This window comes from Ammospiza caudacuta, chromosome 2, assembly GCF_027887145.1.
Source record: "Ammospiza caudacuta isolate bAmmCau1 chromosome 2, bAmmCau1.pri, whole genome shotgun sequence".
In the NCBI taxonomy this organism is placed as follows: Eukaryota; Metazoa; Chordata; class Aves; order Passeriformes; family Passerellidae; genus Ammospiza; species Ammospiza caudacuta.
The window spans coordinates 1060562-1081025 of record NC_080594.1 but is presented as its reverse complement, the minus strand read 5'-3'; the positions used below and the strand labels follow the sequence as shown (position 1 = coordinate 1081025).

The window sequence follows — 20464 nt, the reverse complement described above, 5'->3', positions numbered from 1 at the left end:
CACCTCAAGCTGTAATTAAATTAATGCCATCATAGGCAATGGCTGGTGTTTCCACACAAGCAAAAACCCCCAGAATATTTCCTTCTTCCACAGCACTCCTAGGGCTTTGCTGGGCCAAATTACGAGTTTATTTTTTAACTTGTATTTTTTTTAGCTTGTTCAAAGAGGTGGAGAAAGCAGCAGCACATCAGCTTCTCCACCAGCTGTGAGCTGTGACCATCCAGCCTTGTCTCAATACTGCTGTATTGATATACTGATATATATATATATATATATATACACATATATCAGTATTTAGCAATACACTGCTATATTGATATCTTGATATATATATATATATCAGTATTTAGCAATATACTGCTATATTGATATTGATACATTGATATATATTAGAAAACTTACACTAAATATCAATTAATATTAATACTCAGTGTAAGTTTTCTAAAATCTATGACAAGTGTACACACTTAGCTCCATGAAATTCAGAGGCCAGACAATTCTTCTAAGTGTCAACAGTTTACATTAAATTATTAACTAAGAGTGCCACCTGTAGTTTTGTACAGGATTGATGTAGTGAATACAAAATGGCACTTGGCATCTAAAAAATATAAAAGCCACATTAAAAATATATGTAAAAGTATACTTCAAACATACTTCTACTGAGAAAAAAAGTGCCTTTCTTACACGTCAGTAAATAATAGCAGACCAAATCAGGTAGAAACCTGAAAGCCCCTGAGTTTCTGGAGAGGAAAGCAGCCCAGGTGGGTGCAGCAGCAGCATTTCCTGGGCTGCCTGAGGCACCAGGGTGTTTGCCCAGGCTTGCAGGGATCTGGGAGTGACTCTGGGTCTGTGCCCCGCACGTCCTCTGTGTCAGATCACCCCCAGTGTCACCGAGGCCCCTGGGGTGGCACACAGTGACCACATTTTCCTCCTGGTTCTCGTGGGGATGATCCCCCAGCTGTGCCTCTGCTCTGGATCCAAAATCAGCAGCTCTGAAGCTCAGCCTCTTCTTTGCTTGGTTGCCCTGGTGAATTTTGGAGCTTGGCTTTGATGCTGGCTGGAATACTTGACTTTCCTGTACCTGCCTGAGATCATGATTAGGCTTTTGTGCTGCATCAAAACGAGAAATCTGCATTAAAGGGCTGCACCAGGTACCTCTTGGCTGGATGGGAAGGCAAATACCAACCGGCTGTTTGCCCAGCACTCGGGAAACGAGCCCCACTCCAGCCTCAAGCGGAGCTTTTGTTGCAGGAACAGCTGTAATGACCCATTTCAAACAATATTCCAGCAGGAGCGAGTTCAGGCCTCCTGCGCTGGATTTCAGCAGAGCCGCAATCGTGCGGTTAGGAAATGGTGAGCCCTGCAATGAGGCGCCTTTAATTGAATCCTGTCGCTTGCTCAATGCCAGCGGCCCTTGGGGCAGCCCAGAGCAGCAGGGAAACCAGCCCTGCCCCACCTCTGCGGGCTGCCACTGGCTGCAAACCTGCCCGGCTCGACGGGCCGCGCTCCGAGGGGATTTACAGCCGGTAAATAGCAGGGCTGGAGCGCTCGGCAGTGCATCCCAGCTCTGGGGCTCCGGGCCGCATGGAGCCTCTGCCCAGGAACCCGGCACGAGGGAACGCTGGAGAAGACATTGCCTGTGCTGCAGATTCCACCGGAGCTCTCCAGAGCATGGTTTGTGTGAGTAGGTGACCCTGGCAGCTGAAGAACATCTCTGGGGCAGCTGGAACATCTTTGGGCACCTGGAACATTTTTGGGGCAGCAGGAGGAACACCTTTGGGGCAGGTGGAACATTTTTGGGGCAGCAGGAGGAGCAGCTTTGGGCAGCTGGAGCATCTTTGGGCAGCTGGAGGATTATCTCTGGGCAGCATGTCGTGCTGCGTGCTGCAGATCACCGGGCTGATTTTCGGCGCCGTGGGCATGCTGGGCACGCTGGCAGCCACGGCCATGCCCCAGTGGAGGGTGTCTGCCCACGTGGAGGCCAACCTGGTGGTGTTTGAGAGCGTCTGGGAGGGGCTGTGGATGGACTGCGTCAGCCAGCTGGGGCTCAGGCTGCAGTGCAAGCTCTACGACTCGGTGCTGGCGCTGCCGCCGCCGCTCGAGGCCCTGCGCGCGCTCATGTGCCTGGCCGTGCTGCTGGCCGTCGTGGCCTTCCTCGTGGCCATCGTGGGCGTCAAGTACAGCCAGCCCAGCAAGGAGAGACCCCAGAAAGTCAGCCCCTTCATCCTGGTGGCGGGGGTGGCCTTCCTGCTGGCGGGCGGCCTGGCGCTGGTGCCGGTGTCCTGGGCCGGGGGCGGCATCGTCCGTGATTTCTACGACCCCGCGGTGCCCGTGCCGCTCAAACGGGAGCTGGGGGCCGCCCTCTACGTGGGCTGGGCCAGCAGTGCCCTGCTGCTGGCTGCGGGGGCCATGTACTGCCACGTCTGGGGCCGGGCTGGCAGCCACAGCCACCCCTGGCTGGCAGCACGGGCAGCGCTGCCCCGGGCGGGAGCGCCAGCCCTGGGCGTCCATGCCTACGTCTAGCTGCTGCCCACGGCGAGCCTGGGCTCCACAGGACCCTGAGGACCATCCACCCCAGCCCCTGCCATGGCAGGGACTCCTTCCACCATCCCAGGGAGCTCCTAGCCCCGTCCAGCCTGGCTTTGGACGCTGCCAGGGATCAGGGGGCATCCTGTCATCTCCCCGCTTGGATGTGCTGATGACTTCTTCGTTTCCCTCCAGGAGCAGTGATGTTGGTGCTGTGCTGTTTGCCGCTGCCTTGGATCTCTGCTCTGATGCCTGGCAGGAGCTGCTCTCACACAGGTGTGTGCTCAGAGCCCAGCCTCCATCTCTTTGGGAACGGGGAATGGCAGCAGCAGCCAGCAGGCTCTCAGGGAAGGTGAGCAGCTTGTGCTGGGCAGTACCCAGACCCTGAGGGGCAAGGGGAGCAGGGCATTTCCCTGGGGAGTGCAGCGTCCCTGAGGAGTGCCCAGGACAAGCCTGGAGCTGGCAGCACGGCTCAGAGAACAGAGAAGCTCCAGCTCCCAGTCCTGGCACAGAGATGTTGGTGCTGCCCCAGCAGAGCCCTCTGGGACTGCCCATGGATGTCTCTGATGCTTCTGGAGCTGGTGCATCCTCCTCATCTCCTCTGCAGGGCATGGAACGTGGCTCATGGAACAGATTTTTGATCTTTTTCCCAGTACTGGCTTTGCTGCTTCTTGCCACCCCTCCTGCTCTGTAAAACTCAGCACAGACTCTGCTCAGGAATTCCTGTGCTCATGCAAAATGCAGTTCCCAGCCAGGGAATCAATCACAGAATCACAGAATTTCTAGGTGGGAAGAGACCTTTAAGGTCACTGAGTCCAGCCCATGTTCTAACACCTCAGCTGGACCAGGCAGTCCCACCTGCCCCTCGGAGCACGGAGCTGCTGCCCACGGCTCCCAGCACGCCCAGCCAGCCAAGCCCTGACGCTGCCCTTGGGAATGCAGCCTGCTCCTGCCTGTCTGTCCCTCCGTCCTGCAGAGCCAACAGCATTTGCATGGGTTGGAATTGCAGCATTCCCAGCTGAAAGCCCTGGAGCCCGCATTTGGCTGCCATGGTGAGTGCCCAGGGAAGGCCCAGCCCAGCAGGGTTTGTCTGGCTCCTCACCCAGCAGTGATGGATTTGAGCATTTAAGGGACAGTTTGGTGACACGGCTGACCCTGTGCTGTGCCTGACAATCTGAGACAGTCTGCAATGGCTGTTTGGGTGAGGAGAGCAGTGTCTCTGTGCACTCATTTGGCTGCTCCATTTGAAAGGGAACATGGAAAGCTGCATTTAATTAAAGGAGCCTTTCATTAACTTGCCTTCAGCTAAACTGGGATGAGGCAGTGCCGTGCTCCACAGAAATTCATGACATGGATTAACTCAGGAGCATTTGCATGGAGGGCAGCCAGCTCAGATCCTGCACTGGGAGTTTTCTAGGCCCCACAAAACTGGTTTGATGTCTCCAGCTCATCACTCCAGCAGTCAAATCAGCACTTATTCATCCTAGGTGGAAACTGAAGAAAACACTTGTAAATAGGTTCTTCTAGCACTGAACCATGGTTTGTTGGGTTTTTTTTTTCTGTTGTCTTATGAAGTCTGTCCGGGCAGCTGTCACTGACAGCTGATTTCAGTGGAGCCATCCTGGTGACTTTGGTAATAATTTCCACCACCCTGAGGAGCTCCACCTCCTATTTTATTGTGATTTTTTCCTTTATTGTGCTTTTCATTTTGTTCAATATGGAACTATTTGGTGGGTAAGCCAGAATTGCATGTTTTGGAGTCATTTAGATATGACATTTGTGATTAACAAAGCAGAAGATGAAGACATTTGCAATGCAAATCTGATACATATTTATGTGTAGGTAATGGATTTAAACGATGATGTACTCAGTGTAATGCAACTTTATGCAGATGTAAGTGCTTAAGAAGTAATTAAGTACAGTTTTCTGTACCATTAATTAGAGGATCCCGAATGCTTCCACTATCAGTGGGCTCATCTCGGAACCAGACTGGAACTGGGTGTGGCAACTTTACTTGCAAAGAGCAGAAAGAGAAAACTGTTTTATTTGAGCGTTTAACACCCATTTCAAAGCAAACCTGAGCTTTTCATGTCTGGCATTAGCACCTGATGACTGCATATTCCCCATTTCTGCCTTTTACTGATCAAAAGAGGAGCTCAGGCAGCCCGTGCTCCTGTGTGGGCTTGGAATCCAGCCCTGATTCCAGGGCAGAGCCAGGCTGCTGGCACATCTGGGCTTGAGTGGCACAAATGGCAATTTCTGGGATGTGTGGGGCATCTCAGGCTCACAGGAGCACATTTCAGGGTGTGTGGCACTCACATTTCAGAGCTGGCTGCAGGAACAGCTGTCTCAGGCGGAGCTGATCTGCAGCACGGGCAACTGGGGGTGCCTCCTCCTGCTGAGCAGAGCTGGAATTCCCAGTCGTGGATTCTGGTGGGGAAAAGCCCCCTTGGAGGATCAGCAGCTGTTTTATGTCTGTATTTTGGCACTGAAGGGGTGCATTTGTGCCTGCTAAGGGACACAGAGATTTCCCTCCTCCTTTGCCCTGCTCAGATGCTCTGAGCCGACCCTGGGAGCAGGAAAAGGAAGCTGTAAGACTTTAGCAAAAAAACCCTGGACTTTTCAGCTGAACAGCTGCTGTGGATGAGTTTTCTGAGCGGAAAAGTTTGGCTGGAGGAGGAGCTGGGACACGTCCCCATGCCCAGGGCTGCTGCTGCTGGGTTATATCCAGCCAGAGCCTGTGTCCAGGGGGATTCCTGGAGTCTATCTGGATGGCTGAGTGTCCGTCCACGAGCCAGGTGAGGCGAGGATGCTCAGGAACAAGAGCCAAGGCTTTTTGGGGAGGAGTCCCTCTGTGCTCCAGGGGTGGGAATGATCCCTGCTGTGCCAGGGACAGGCCCGGCCTGGGGAATGTCGCTTGTTAAAGCTTGTGTCAGGTTCTGGGGGCTGCAGCTCTGCTCTCCAGGGCAAGGGCAGGGGTGAAGCTGCCCTGGGGCTCCGTGCTCACAGCCCAGGCAGAGCCCTCGGCCTCCCTGCGCTGCTGGGAAAGAGCTGGGTAAACACTGTTACATGAATATTGTTATATATTAATACATTTGTTAATATTGTTAAATATGAATAAATCTCTGCTGTAATATCCTGCTGGTTTATATGCTTTGATGTTTGGTGATTGCGGGACAAAGTGACTTGGGAAATAAATGTGTCTAGGTGAGCTCTTGCTGTGTATTTGAAATAAACGCATGGACTTGTCAAGGAAATCCACAAATGCCTGAGATTTTTTAAAAATTTATTTATTTTAACGGGAGACAGCTTTCTTTGAATAAAGGCGGAGTGCAGCAGGGCACAGCCCACGGGGAGGGCACCGCCTCCTCTTAGCCCAAATTCCTGGCTGCATTCCGCCCTCCTGCGTCCCCACTGCCCCACATCCCCTGGAACCTGGTGTGAAAAATGCACGTGTTTTATGATTGGCTTTTGGCAAATATTAAAATGAATACTGTATGTGTTGTGTTAGAAAGTAATGCTGTGTTAATTCTCTTAAGTACTGTTTTAAATATAGTTTTAGGTTATAAAAATTGTTAAAACAGAAACGATGCTATGTGAGATGCTTTGTTTAACAGAAAGGGCTTGCAGCGAGATTAGCAGCCACAGGACACCTAGATCTTTCAGAGAAAGGGAATTTATTGCCCTCTTATCAGAAGAAATGAACTTCTTACCGCCTTGGAGGCACTGTTAGGATTCAGAGCAAGAAGCTGACACTGACCAGAGAGAATCCTGTGTTTGAATGGAATTTATGCATCATGTATGAGATGTATGACTATGCAACAGGCCATTGTTTTTAAGGGTTAATCCTTTGTTAGCTGGGGTCCTTTTTTGGGCTCCTGCTGCCCAGGAAAAGGTACCCGGACCACCTGTAACTCTTTGTTTTTATTGTCTCATATTGCCCAAATTCAATTTGTCGAAATTGTTATTACTCTAATTTTGTTACTATTTTTATAACCATTTCATTACTATTAAACTTTTAAAAATTTAAAAACAAGTGGTTGGCGTTTTTCACACTGGCATCCGAGTGCAGAGCCCCTCGTCCCTCTGGGAGCAAGGCTGGCACCAAACCTGGTGCCCACAGCCTGCAGGGATACCAAGAACATTGCAAAGATATGGACACCCAGCCCTTCACCCCCCAAACTGTTTGTAAAGACACGAGCACTCATCTTCCCTCTCAGTCCCTCCGCATCTCGCTTTGGCCTTACAAACCCCGGGTATCAGTGCCTTAACCCTTTTTAACAACATTGGAACGTTTAACCAGCCCCTCCTGCCTTTTCTCTGTCTGCTCCCTGCAGGCAAATGCAGGCAGTGAAGCAGCGCTGGCAGCTCTGCCAGCCCCTGAACCCTGAGATCCCTGCCCACGGAGCGCCCAGCTCTGCCAGCCTTCTCTTCCAGCTGAGAAATCCCAGTCTGCAGGGCCCTGGAGACCTGACCCCAGTGCGGGATGGCCACTCGTGTCCTGCTGTCCTTCCTGGCTGCTGTCCTGGCTGCGCGTCAAGGACACCAAACGCCACAGACAGAGTCGCTGTGCACTGAGCTTCCTGTTCCAGTCATCCCAAACGAACTCAAGGAAAGATTTAAAGGCAAATAAACTAAATTATAAAACAAATTTTAAAATAGTCAAATGACCTCAAATGACCCCGAGGAGGGTAAAAAATGACCTAAAGTAACCCCTGGAAAAACCAAAAAATTCTCAAATAACCTAGAGTAACCTTTGCGTCCTCAAGTGACCCCTATGACCTGGAGTAACCCCGATTGTGACCTCAAATGACCTCTCATGACCCCTGTGACCTAAAGTACCCCTGAGTAGGGACTTAAATGACTTTAAGTAACCTGTCCTGGTTTGAAAATAATCCCAAATGTGCCCTGGATCCAGGCATGGCCCTACAGGGCTGGACAGGCCGTGCTGAGCCCCCCTTGGCTCCCCAGTTCCCAAACCATCTCCTGGGAATGGGAATCTCACACACACATTGAGACAAGGCTTATTTAGGGCTTTATTGTGGTTTAATTAAGGGGGGAAAGAAGACAAAGCTGTTTGCCTGGACCCACACATTGCAGGAGATCCAGCTCTCCTTCTCCCCCACCTGGCTGGCAGCAGGGCCCCCTAACCCTGGCCAAGGTACAGCTGCTCTCCTGTAAACGTGTTCCTGAGAGCAAGGACTGCTTCTTCACGAGAGCCAGCCATGTTATCATTGCTGTACCCACAGCAGTTCTGTCCACGAGAGGCTGGAGCAGCACTGGTGACCTTCTTGTGGAGGGTGCTCCTCTTGTCAGCTCAGCTACCCAGGCTGCTGAGGAGGGGGGGGGTTCTCATCCCATGTTCCTGCAAGAGAAAACAGAAATTACCTCGAGGGATGGGGCAGAGGTGGCTCCAGGGTGTCGTGCACGGTGAGCTCAGGTGTGAGTGTGGAGGCTCAGAGCACACCCTGAGGGGCCCTTTCTCTGCTGCTGCCAGGGCAGCGTGTGAGCGAGCCCAGGCCATCCTCCCTGGGGCAGGGACACCGCCCGGGCCGCGGCACGGAGCCCCAAACACCCCGACCCGCGGGCAGGATCTGGGGGATCCCCGCTCTGGGGATGTCCCCGCACGTCCCCTGAGCCCCGCTTGTGCCGGCACGGCTTCGTCCCGTCCTTCCTGCGGCTGGGCTCCTGGAACGTGGTGGTGTTCGTGTCCTACGAGCAGCTGCAGCGCCTGATGGTGCTGGCACGGCCGGCGCTGGCCTGAGCCCCCGGCGCCCCGGGCCGCCCGGCGAGGCTCACATCGATTACATTAATCGCATCCATTCTATTCATTGCCGGAGCGCGGGGAGCAGCGGAGCCACGGGCCCGGGGAGGGATGCGAGGGACGCGAGGAGGAGGATGCTGCAGGAGGAGAAGCGCGGGAGAACAGAGGCTTTCGGAGAAGAGTTTTAAGGGACGGAGGAAAAAATGTTTGTTGGCTTTGCAGCCGGGAAGAGCAGCGCTTCCCGAGGGCGGTGGTGTGGGCAGGCGGGACCAAGCTGAGGGCCAGGGAATTCCCGTTGTTCCTCACTGGCGCTTCCAATAAATCGCCCCTGTGGGGTCTGATCACAGCGTGGCTCAGGGTTTCTTTGCCTTTTTGGGGTGTTCAGGGTCATTGTCCCAGCTCTACGTGTGACACTAGTCCAGCACATTCTCTATCACTGCCGGTGCACTGAACAACTTCCCACTGATTTTTGATTATTCGGGTCATTGTCACAATCACCAACAGCAGCTCCACCTTCTGCCCTGCCGAGGCAGCAGGTCCTTGACCCACGGGTCCCAGAGAGAAGCTGCTCCTGTGGCCGAGGAACAGCGGGGAAAACTGAACAGTCCTGAGGGAAACCGACGGAAAAACAACTTTGGTTTGGGTTTGGACGTGACATTTTACCCCGGCCCCACCTGATCCGGGTGTTTTGCCTTAGGGAACAGGAGACAGAAGGGGAAATGGGGAAACAGATAATTTGTGACCCCAAAAGGGACGAGCTTATTGCTGTTAATTCCCGAAACACCTGGAATGATTTGGGTCTGGGAAGCACCTGGGAGCCTCCCTTGGAATCCTGGGTGGAGCCGTGGTTATAAAAGGAGGAAAGGATGGAGGCAGGGGGGGTTCGGGGGGGGAGAGGAGCAGCGCTGCCTCGGGGATCTGCATCTGGAAGCGGCCACCAGTTTCCTGCTGGGAATCCTGGAAAGAGAACTCGGTGAGAAATGCGAATGCTGCAGCTGGAGCGCTGAGAGGGGAGAGTCTGCAGGGAATGTGTCTGGTGAGTCTCCTCATGCCCCATATCTGATGCTGGGCTGGCACCAGGGCACCTCATTCCATTGAAACTCTCTCGAAATGCATTTCAATTACAAATTGGACTGCAGAATGCACGTGGGAAGCTTTGTGTCGCTAAGGGAATGCTCTGGGGCTGTGCAGCCTCTGACCTGCACAAATAACTCCTGCTCCCACAGAAACCTGCTGGCTGCAGGGCAGGAGTGCCAGCAAAGTGGCAGCTCCAGCGCCACCCCAATGAGTGACTGTCCTTGGGGCTCTCGGGGCCGGGAGGGAATGCTGTCCCTGCCCCTCTGGGAAAGCAGGAGCAGGATCAGTGCTGCAGCCGGGTCTGTTCCTGCTCTCTGTCTCCAGGGTGCCCCGGAGGGCTCTGGCTCGGGATAATCTGTGTGTGAGAGCTTCCCGTGCCCGTGCCAAACCCCTCTGGGGACAGAACGTGCCCAAAAGCTCCATTAACCCTTTCTCTGTGTGTGAGAGCTTCCCGTGCCCGTGCCAAACCCCTCTGGGGACAGAACGTGCCCAAAAGCTCCATTAACCCTTTCTCTGTGTGTGAGAGCTTCCCGTGCCCGTGCCAAACCCCTCTGGGGACAGAACGTGCCCAAAAGCTCCATTAACCCTTTCTCTGTGTGTGAGAGCTTCCCGTGCCCGTGCCAAACCCCTCTGGGGACAGAACGTGCCCAAAAGCTCCATTAACCCTTTCTGTGTGTGTGAGAGCTTCCCGTGCCCGTGCCAAACCCCTCTGGGGACAGAACGTGCCCAAAAGCTCCATTAACCCTTTCTCTCCTGCTGGCAGGGCAGCGTGTGAGCCCAGGCCCTCCTCCCTGGAGCAGGGACAGCTGAGGATGAGCCCCAGGGACTCAGCCATCAGAGCAGGTAGGATGGATCTCTTTGTGCTTGGCAATTGCTTTTTTTGGCTTTAATGTCACACTGCAGGGCTCCTCCAGCCCCTGTGCCCTGCAGCAGCATTCACAGCCCCTGGGCTGGCCGGGGAACAGCTCTGGGAGGGAAATGGATGTGCAGGAAATTTCCAGAGTTTGACAGAAGGCTCACATAGTGTGGATCTGTATGGAAATTCTGAGATAAGAAATGCTGACTTAGAAATGCCACGGAATAGGACAGACATTGCTGAGAGAGAACTGGAGCTGGAAACAAGTTTTAAAGGGTGACTTTGTAAATAAGACTGGATACCTTAGAGAAATAGAACTATGAAAGATGCATTGTAATAAGATTCACAAGGGGTAATTTAGATGATTGGCTTTAAGGCATTTACAGCATGGTGTGGCAAAAGCTGAGAGGCCAAGAAACACTTACAGTGTATTGGAATTAGGAAATAGTTGGCTGCTGATTGTGATGGGTGAATTATAACATCTGTATTGTCTCACCCTTCACACGAGACTGAACATGGGATCAAAGTTTTTAAAATGCCTCTCGGTTGCCCCATGTCTGGGTCAGAAAAGAGCATAATCTGATAAACAGGAGCTTTGTGTGAGGAAGATTTATCAGATTCCTCCCAACCTTCTCTGGGGTGTTTGTGCCAAAGGGGCTCTGGCCCCAGAGCCACACAGGGTGTCTGTGCCTGCATAAACGTCAGTGACATTTGCCAAGTCTGGCAGGAAAGCAGAAACATCCTGGGGCTGTTTGGCCAGAGATGGAACATGGAGATGTCTGTGCTGGCAGGGTGTGAGTGCTGCCAGCCTGGGCTCTGTGGTGCCTCTGTCCCTCAGCAGTCAGGGCAAGGGGGGAAGCTGCAGCTGAGGCAATTTTGGCTGTTTCAGACTGCTTGGGCCAGACCTGGCAGCACTGGAAGAACAGCTTTCCTCCTCCTTTCTGTCCATCCCTGAGCAGAACAGTGAGATGGCGCTGCGCTGAGCCCTCTCTTTTGTGGCTGTTGTTTGGTTGGTTTGTTTGGGGTTTTTCTGTTTTTAATGTATTTCTAAGTGGTGCAGTGAGGAGCAAGGTGCTGGTTACGTGGTTTCTGACTGACACATGACAGAAATGGGCACAGGTGAGTGCATGTGCTTCCTGGCACATCCAGTGTGCAATCCTGAGTGAGGATTCCCAGCCCCAGCTGCCCGTGGCACAGCTCCTCACTGCTCAGTCACTGTGAACAGCTCCCTCCTTTGCTGGGCACATCCCTGGAGTGGGAGCAGAGTCCCCTGACCCTGCAGGAATTCCCTGCTCCTCTGGAGAGGGGTGAGGCCAGAGCTTGGGGGCAAAGGACAACAGCCAAACCAGGCCATTGTGTCCCTGATGCATCCAGGACAGCGTGTTCTCCTTGTTCCCAGCACTGGTGAATCTGAACAAGATTTATTTTTGACAAGATTGCCTGTTCTTCACTTCTCCAGCTCTGCCCCACACCTGGCTCTGCAGCTGTAGCTCACCCTGCCCTGGCTGTGGCTGATAAAATGTCATTTTTGTAGCAGCAATCCATTCTTTTAAAGAGCAGCGTGTACAATGCAGAAGAGACTTTGGTAAATCCATCCAAGTAAGGGACTCTGCCTTCCTGCTGTTCCTGTAGCTCTCCTTCCTGCTTTCACCTGGGCTGCCAGGATGGGCAGGGCCCATATTTATCATATGAAAGTGCTGTCACTGAATTTGTCCAGAAGCTCTGATTGCAGACACTCATTTTCTGACGGTAAACATTTTCATTTTGCCTTTCCCCTGTTGTTCCCAGGGGCTGCCCAGGCTGTCTCCCTGTGCTCCCAGGAGGAAGGGCAGCCCCTGTCCCTGGATGGGACAGGGTTGTGTGGCCTGGCAGGGCAGGAACAGCTGGCTGTGCCCTGGAGTGCCTTGGAACCTTGCCCTGGCAGCTTTGGAGGGGTTTCTCTTTGGGATTGCTTGTGAGGCACCCTCCCTTTGTACAAAGCCCAGTGCTAAAGGACTGACAAGTGAGATGGGAGATAAAAATGGTTCTGTTAAAATGAGGCAAAGAGTGCAATAAGAAAAATGAGCTTGCTTTTAATGTCTGAAATGGTTAGGAATAGAAATGCTGGCAAAGGGCACTGATATGTTTGCATTGGTGTCACCTCCCATGGATAAAACCCCACAGTGAGCCCTCAGAGCAGAAGTGTGAAAGCTGGATCCTTGGACTTCCACAGTGCAATAATTTTCTTTTCCTCCTCTCTTTCAGGCCAGGACAAGTCACCAACCTCCTGCCCCCTTTGCCAAAAGCTTTGGTGTTTGAGCAGCCACAGGCAAGAGGCCCCAGCACAGGCTCTGCCCTGCAGGGCTCAGGCCCTGCCCTGCTGTGGGTGAGTCAGAGGCACACAGGGCTCCTCTTGTCCCCTGTGCTGCATTCCCTGCCTGGGGATGCCACTGCTGCCAGCCCAGCCTGGGGCTGCTCACAGGGGCCAGGGGGAGGGAAGGGACCAGGGTCTGACTCCAAGGGTCACAGGGCTGATTTATTATTTTATGGTATGCATCACATTAAACTACACTGAAAGAATTGAAGAAAGGATTTCATCAGCAGGCCAGCCAAGAGTAGAAAAAGAAGGAATGAATAACAAAGGCTTGTGGCTGGCACACAGAGTGTGAGCCAGCTGGGTGTGATTGGCCATTAATTAGAAGCCATCACAGCTCTACCTGCTTTATGTATTATTTTCCTGTTAATGCCTGTGTGTTGTATTTTCACATCAATCCAAGCTTCTTCCCAGGCTGCAGATCCAATCTTTGGGTGTCTCTGGAAGTTTCTGGTTTTCCAATTCCCACGTCTCCCCTCTCTCTCTGTATTAAGAAATTTTTATTAATAGACTTATATGGATAATTTGCAATTGGTATATTGATTAGGTAAGTAAAGAACAGATTTTTTTTTTTGAGTAGTGACAAATACAAAGTATTTAAACTTGAAACTTTATTTGAAGTTATTTAAATGTTTGGTTTAGGCTGGTTAATTAGTAAAGTTGTATACTTAAAAGTAAACAAACTAAATAGAGACATAATATTTGGGTGAATTGTATATTTTTAAGTTACTTAATAAGAATTTTATACTATTGATTTTTATATTTATAAAGACACTTAAAGTTAATAGTTTTTGGTGGGTGTAATACAAGATGTTAGGTCTAAGTTGGGATTTTTGTGTAATTTCCATTTGTATTTCCATTGATTTTTTAGTGCTGGAGTGGTCAGTGTGGTTGTTTGTGTGATGTGGTTTTATGTTTTCTATTGAAATTTACCTGGGTTTTTGTACCTGCTGAGATGTAAGTAAACGTTATGTTTTCATATGAGAAACTATTGATACATCTTGGTTTGTAAAATTGCATAGAGATTTGTGAGATACTTATTTAAGATGTTATTATTATAATTTTTTTGTTATAAGTATGGAGAAATACTAGATTAAAATAATGTATGCAGTAAAGAAAAAATAATTAGGAATTATTTAGATTATATATAATTAGTAATGTGTGAAATTATATATTTATTAAGTATTAAAATATTGTATATTATTTTAGAGTTAGTAACAGTTGATAAATTTTAAATTAGCGGAAGGTTACACAATAGTTAAAAATAGGTTTAGTTGCTATATTGATAAAGTTGAATTGTTAAGTTAAAACTATTTGAAATTTATTTTTGATATAGCAAACATTTGGGATTGTTGTTAATGATTTTATTTAGGTAGTGCTAGAGTTTGATTATTGTTTAAATTGTAATTAGTGCATGTCACTTAATACATTTTTATGCAATGTTTTTAAAAATAGTAGTTATGAGTAAAAAATTCAGGATTAAAGATTAAATCATATAATAATTGGGTTTTGAAAAGTATTTTTAGAATAGAGATGTTTTGAGTATAGTAAACTTATTTTTTAAAGATTTGAAAGTGGTTATAGACAGGATTGTGAATTTGGATTTGGATATTGAGAGTGTGAGGGTGGAGGAAATGTAGTTGTAGGGGAGAGGCTGAATACTTAGTATGAAACTTAGAAAAATTAATTAATGTTGTAGTTGGATTTTTTATAGAAGTGTTTATGTAATAATAACTGAGGAAAGTTATAAGATTAATAGTTTGGAGGAGGTTTTTAATAAAGTTTTTTTTAAACTTTAAATAAAAATATTGAAAATTATGAGATAATATTAGGTTAAATGACAGAGTTAGTGTAGAGATTAGTTAGGGAGTTCACTTGGTTTCAGAGATGTATAAGTAGTTAGAGAATAAAAAAGTGGGATTTTGAAATTATGTGGTTTTGGTAATTATATAAAGAGATGGTGAAGTATGTGAAAGTCGGTTGTAAATATTCTAATAACATGTTGTAAATAAGTTTATTATAAACTTAATAATTTTCTATAATTAGTCTATTAGTACTAAGTGTTTGGAGAACCTAAGATAACTTTCTAAAAACATTTATGTATTAGGGAAATAGAGTAAAAAATTTAAAATAGTATGATATTAATAGTAATTGCTATTTTTTTGGTGTTCTTTATAAAAGATAAAAACTAGACATTGTAATTAAGAATAGATTTTTTAATTAAATGGATGATGTAATAAACTGTATTTTTTTACTTCTGAGTAGGTGTTTGTTAGAATTTTATTGTAGTTGTTTTAATTGGAGTTGTTTTACTTTTTTAAGAAAATTAACTACATACTTTATAGTTTGGAAAAATTATTTATAATAAAATTTAGGGTAAGTTTCATTAAATAAGATTTAGAATTAATTAATTCTGATAGTAAGGAATAATAAACCTAATTTTATTAGACCATTACAGCAATAAAATGAAATTTAAGACTATTTAGACTTAAATGTAGTGAAATTTAATTGTGTTTGATTTTATTAATACTTGATTTACTGAAGGTTGTTATTTATAAACATTGAAGTTTTGAAAGTGTTTTGGAGAAACCTTAGATTGTTGGGTTACTATTACTACCTACATCTTTACATGGTGGTTTTATTTATTGGGAGCTACATTTCTTGGTAAAAGATTTTTATTTATGTTCTATTTAGAATGGTACTAATTTTTAAAGTGGGGTTTTTTTTGTATTTAGGATATTGATTAGAATGTTCTATGTTTTTGTGGGCTTTGAGTAATATTTATTTATAGGTTTTTGATATTTGAATAATTTTAATGGTTTTTGTTATCTTTTAAAGAGTTTTTGATTTAGAATTTGAAGAGTATTTGGTGTTTGGAGGAAATAAATTTGGAGTTATTTTTTGATATGGTTGAATTGTATTTTTAATGTTAATAATGTCTACTTTTGGTACATTAGTTTGGTTTTTTTTGTTTGGTTATGGGGCAGGTCTCTTGTGTAAGCCTGGGACTGGTATTAGGACTTTTTGTCTAATATTTTATGAGTCAGCTAAGGAGGAGGTGTTGTTTTAAGTTTTATAAAATCTATTGAGAATCAGTTAAAATCAAGGAAGAAACATTATGGTAATTGAAGGGTGTTGTGTTTAAAGAGTTCTAAATCTTTTTTAATAACTTGAAATAAGGTGAGCTCAATCTCCTTTTTCTGCCCTCATGAATGGCATGACCTGCTCACGATTCACTCAACCAAAATCAAGAGCAAATGTTGGCTGGGCTCTAAGAACCTGAAATAACTTAGAAGCAAAATAAATCACATTTTTTCACCTGTGTTTTGTTTTTTTTTCAGATGCTGGACTTACCTCTGTGGACGTGCACTGAGCTCTCACTGCAGGAACCTGTCAGGCCTTGGTGGCTGTGAGTTCATGTTCTTCTCACTGGGGAGCTGGAAATAATTAATTAATTGCAGAATTAATTGAATTAATGACCCCTTTCATTTTGTGCCCTGCTGTGTGGGACAGGGGCAGAGAGAGCGAGCAGAGGAGCGGCCGGGGCTGGAGAGGAGCAGGAGAAAGGCAGAGGGACCTCCCTGGTGTCCCCAGGGCACTGTGGGGAACAGAAGGGACACCGTGAGGGCAAGGGCAGGTGAGCAGGGGACAGCTTGGGGCAAAACCCGGGGTCACCTGCAGGGAAATGAGTCAGGGGTGTTCTGGAGGGAAGAGCTGAGGGGATGAGTCCGCCCAGCTCGGCCCAAGGGGGAGCAGAGGTGAAGGCCAATCCAAAGCCAACCCTGCTCAACCCCGGAGTCCCAGAATAAATACTACAAACTGCCCATTGAGGGACTAAAAATACATAAAAACAGACCCAGGAGCAAACCAGAAGGTTCCTGGGAATCCCATTACAGTGTTGTCACAGCCTTTTTAACAGAATTTTTATCACAACACTGCATTTCTGTGTTGGGATCGTTCACTCTGTGGGCTGTGGGGTTTTTGGGTCTGAGCTCCCTCACGGTGGCCCTGACACCCTCAGGAGCTGGGAGGGAAAGCAGAGTCAGGGCTGCTGGCAGGGCAGGGGTTCTACCCCAGAGCAGACCCAGCAGCTGCCCCCCAGCCTGGCCAGGAGGGATCTGCTCTGGTTCCTGCAGGGAAGGAATGTTCCCAGCTGATTCAGCCGGCATTGCAGCGGCCTCATCTCCCGATTCAGCCGGCATTCCAGCGGCCTCATCTCCCGATTCAGGTGACATTCCAGCGGCCTCATCTCCCGATTCAGCCGGCATTCCAGCGGCCTCATCTCCCGATTCAGGTGACATTCCAGCGGCCTCATCTCCCGATTCAGCCGGCATTCCAGCCCCCTCATCTCCTGGCACTTCCCCATGCCGCTCCCACCCCTCCTGCTCCCAGCTCCTGCCCGTTCTGAGGGGAATTTGTCCCACCAGCAGCAGGGGAAGGACACCAGCTGCCACCCTGGAACTTGGATTGTCCCCCTGGGGAATGCTGGCTGCTGGGATTTAGAGCATTCCATGTATTTGGCTGCTGAAATTTCCCAGCCCAGGGGTTTTAGCTGACAGGGCAGCACAGAGACTGTTCTCTATGTGGTGTCTGGATTTGGGGTGCCTGGATTTGGGGTTTGGTATCAGCTTTGCTAGTTCAGGTGAGTTACACCCACAGCCCCACATTCCCTGATGAATTCCTGCTGGAATAACCTGACAGCGCCTCATGGAGAGTGGAAATTCCCATGCAGAGGTACCACTTTTACACCAGCTGTATTAGGAGCCAGCAGAGGTTTCAGGGAAGCTGAGTGGGATCAGGACAAGGACAGGTCTATACTCCATAGAACTTGCTGTTTAAAACCCTCATCCCCCAGCTCCACTGATGTCCCTGGGGTCACTGGACAAAGTTCCCTGGAACCCAGCTGATTTCACCCCCACTCCTGGAGCTCGGGCTCCAGTTGATGTTTTGAAGCAGGACAAGGCAGTGGCTGGATGCACTCCCAGCCTGTGCTGAGGCAGCACACCTCTCCCTGAACAAGCCCAGCTCCTTTCAGAGCTTCAGCAGCAGCCTCTGCACATTTTTCCCCTCAGGAAAGGGATGCACATCCCTGCCTTCAGCACACCTCCAGTGGGACCCACCTGCTAAAGTTTTCCTTCACTTCTGCACTTCAGCTGGCTCCCTGGGAAGTTCCAAACTTCATCCCGCTTGAACCTCTGATTTTGAGGCATCTCCCAGGTATACTGCTTGGGATTCAATATCTGTGAGGGAAGATGGCTTTGGTGTTAGCGCTGCTGAGGAACAATGGCCTCAGGCTGGAAAGGAGAGCGAAGATTTGGGGTGGCTGAGACATACCTGGGAGCTGTGTGGGAGCTCTGGGAGGTCAGAAACGGGAACTGCTGTCTGAGCCCCTCTGCAAACGGTCCGTGCCTCCACTCCAGGCAATGCTCGCTGCTCCTTGGGGTCCTTCTGGGCTGTCGGTGGTGTCTGTCCGGGCTGAGGTATCTCCGTGTGCCTGCTCAGAGCAGCCCCTGGCTGAGGGGCCACAGGCAGCGCTTCAGCCGTGTCTGTGCCAGCGCTGTCCCGGTACCCCGGTGCCCACACCGGGACGTGTGTTCGGCACGCTGCAGGCACAGCTCCTCCCGCAGATCCCAAAGGACGCGAGGGCTGCCAGCCCTTCGGGGGCTTCTGGCCTCCTCCAGGCCCACACCGGGCACAGCCGCAGCGGGAGCAGCGGCCCCAGCCCCGCTCGTTCGGCGGGGATCCCCCGAGGATGCGGACACGGAGCGGGGGGATGCGGGCGCTGTGGCTCTCACAGGGCAGTGCGGTGTCCCGGTACTGGGGAGCGCGGTGGCCGCGGCGCTGCCGGGCCGGGCTCGGTGTCCCCGCAGGGCTGAGGAGCGGCGCCGTGTCCGCCAGGGGGCGCCCCGCGGGACGGGCGGCGGCGCTGAGGGAGCGGCGGGGCCCGGGGGGTCCCGGGGCTGCCACAGGCCATTCCCCTGCCCTACCCGTTTCCAGCCGTGATCCAGGGGCTGCTCCAGGGAAGCGCCGTCTTCCTGGCGGCCCGGCACCACCATAGCCCCGGCTCCCCACGGCCCAGAGCCCAGGCGGGACCCCAGCCCCGCACCGCCCAGAGCAGGAGCGACGGTTCAGTCCCAGCACCCGTCCCGGAGCAGCTCTTCCCACCTGTAGCGATGCCGGTCCAGTCCTGGTCCCGATCCTACCTCGATCATCCAGCCCCGGCGGGACCCCAGTCCCTCACTGGCCGCAGCCGGAGGAGCAGCACCAGGCTCGGTCCTAGCAGCCATACCGGAGCGGCTCTTCCTCCCTGCAACGACACCGGTCCTGATCCCAGCCCCAGTCGCGCCTCGACCATGCAGCCCCGGCGAAATCCCAGCCTCGCACTGGCCGGAACAGCAGCGCCCAGCTCGGTCCCAGCGCCTGTCCCGGAGCGGCTTTTCCTACCGGCAGCGATGTCGGTCCGATCCTGGACTCAGTCCCGCCTCGATCATCCAGCCCCACAATAGCCGCAGCCGGAGTAGCAGCGCCGGGCTCGGTCGCAGCGTCAGTCCTGGAGCGGATCTTTCCCCCTGCAACGATGTCGGTCCGATTGCGGGCTCAGTTGCGCCTCGACCATCCAACACTAGCACCCACACCCTGCCTGCCTCCCACAGCAGACACCGGCAGGACCAGGACCCGAGCCCCCAGACCCAGAGCCCGATCCCGGTCTCACCCAGCACCCACACCCTGCCCGCCTCCCACAGCAGACCCCGGCAGGACCAGGACCCGAGCCCCCGGACCCAGAAGCCGATTCTGGTCTCACCCAGCACCCACACCCTACCCGCCTCCCACAGCAGACCCCGGCAGGACGAGGACCCGAGGCCCCGGACCCAGAGCCCGATCCCGGTCTTACCTGAGCACCTCGGGCCCCACGCAGCACCAGCAGCAACCCCTGATCCGGATCTCCTGTAGCGCTCCGACCGTCGCTCCCGCAGCATCCCGAGCCGAGCATCCCCCGAAGGAAGCGGGACGGACGCGGATTGGCCGGCTTTTATGGGCGGGAGGGGGGGCGGGGGGGAGGTGTGGCCCCGGGGGCGGGGCCGGCACAGGTGCGAGGGGCGGGGCGTGCACAGGTGTGAGCGATCCCAGTGCGCCTGCGCGGGGCGGGGTCTGCACAGGTGTGAGCGATCCCAGTGCGCCTGCGCGGGGCGGGGCCTTGGGGGATTTAAGGCGCGGGGAGGGCCCGGCGGAGCCATTTGCTCCTCGGAGGTCGGCGGGGTAGGTTGCTGTCGGTGGGGGCTCTATATCTCTGTTTCTCTTTCTTTTCTTCTGCGTTTCTTTTCTTTTGTGTTTCTGTTTCTCTACACCTCTCCTTTCACCCCTCCCTTCCTCCCCTCCCCCACCCCCCACACCCACCCCCCCCCCAAACCCCCCCCCCTCCCTCTCCCCCCTAGCCCTCCCCTCCCTCCCCCCCCAACGGCCGCCCCCCGCCCCTCGCTCCCATCCCACCTCCCTATTCCCTCACTGACCCCTACCCTATTCATCCCTACCTTGCCCTACCCTATTCCTCCATCCTCTCCCTTCACTGCCCACCCTGCCCCGCCCCCTGCCCCGCCCCCTGCCCCGCCCCCTGCCCCGCCCCGCACACCCCGACCACTCCCCGCCTTCCCCTCACGTACCCCCCCGCTCCCCTATTCTCGTTCTGTGTTCCTCCCTTTCCTCCTCTCCTCGCAGCCGCGGGGCGCGGGGTGCCGGGCAATAATAAAGCCCAGAGGGCCGGAGCCCGGCGCCCCCGCCCCGCTGGGGTCCCCACACGGGGCCGGAGCCGCTCTGCGGGTCCCCCCATTGCAGTTCCAAGCACCGCCCCACACCGCCGGGGTTCCGGCTGTCCCTACATCACACTGGGGGG

General features: G+C 51.5%; 2 protein-coding genes across 2 annotated transcripts; one reads left to right on the top strand and one right to left on the bottom strand.

Moving 5' to 3' along the window:
- Positions 1-1869: 1869 nt before the first annotated feature.
- On the top strand, positions 1870-8290 carry LOC131570827 (claudin-8-like). Its single transcript, XM_058823210.1, has 4 exons — positions 1870-2421; positions 3503-3578; positions 5479-5581; positions 8065-8290. Exons 1-4 carry the CDS (start codon positions 1870-1872, stop codon positions 8288-8290), a joined length of 957 nt encoding a protein of 318 aa, XP_058679193.1.
- A 7690-nt stretch (positions 8291-15980) lies between these two features.
- Positions 15981-19905, bottom strand: LOC131570816 (collagen alpha-1(I) chain-like). The gene is made up of 5 exons (XM_058823198.1): positions 19469-19905; positions 18961-19145; positions 17911-18741; positions 17697-17816; positions 15981-16005 (listed from the first exon to the last, which is right to left on the bottom strand). The coding sequence occupies exons 1-4, from the start codon at positions 19809-19811 to the stop codon at positions 17700-17702; spliced, it is 1476 nt and encodes a 491-aa protein (XP_058679181.1). The 5' UTR covers positions 19812-19905; the 3' UTR covers positions 15981-16005; positions 17697-17699.
- Positions 19906-20464: the final 559 nt, after the last annotated feature.

Coding starts and splice junctions, on each gene's coding strand:
- LOC131570816 (XM_058823198.1), bottom strand. CDS start 19,811: ATGGCTCCGCCGGGCCCTCCCCGCGCCTTAAATCCCCCAAGGCCCCGC. Junction 18,742..18,960: donor GGGCGCTGCTGTTCCGGCCA/GTGCGAGGCTGG, acceptor GCATCGCTACAG/GTGGGAAGAGCTGCTCCGGG. Junction 17,817..17,910: donor AGCTCCCACACAGCTCCCAG/GTATGTCTCAGC, acceptor CTTCCCTCACAG/ATATTGAATCCCAAGCAGTA.
- LOC131570827 (XM_058823210.1), top strand. CDS start 1,870: ATGTCGTGCTGCGTGCTGCAGATCACCGGGCTGATTTTCGGCGCCGTG. Junction 2,422..3,502: donor CGGGGGCCATGTACTGCCAC/GTCTGGGGCCGG, acceptor TCCGTCCTGCAG/AGCCAACAGCATTTGCATGG. Junction 5,582..8,064: donor CGCTGCTGGGAAAGAGCTGG/GTAAACACTGTT, acceptor TCCCTGGGGCAG/GGACACCGCCCGGGCCGCGG.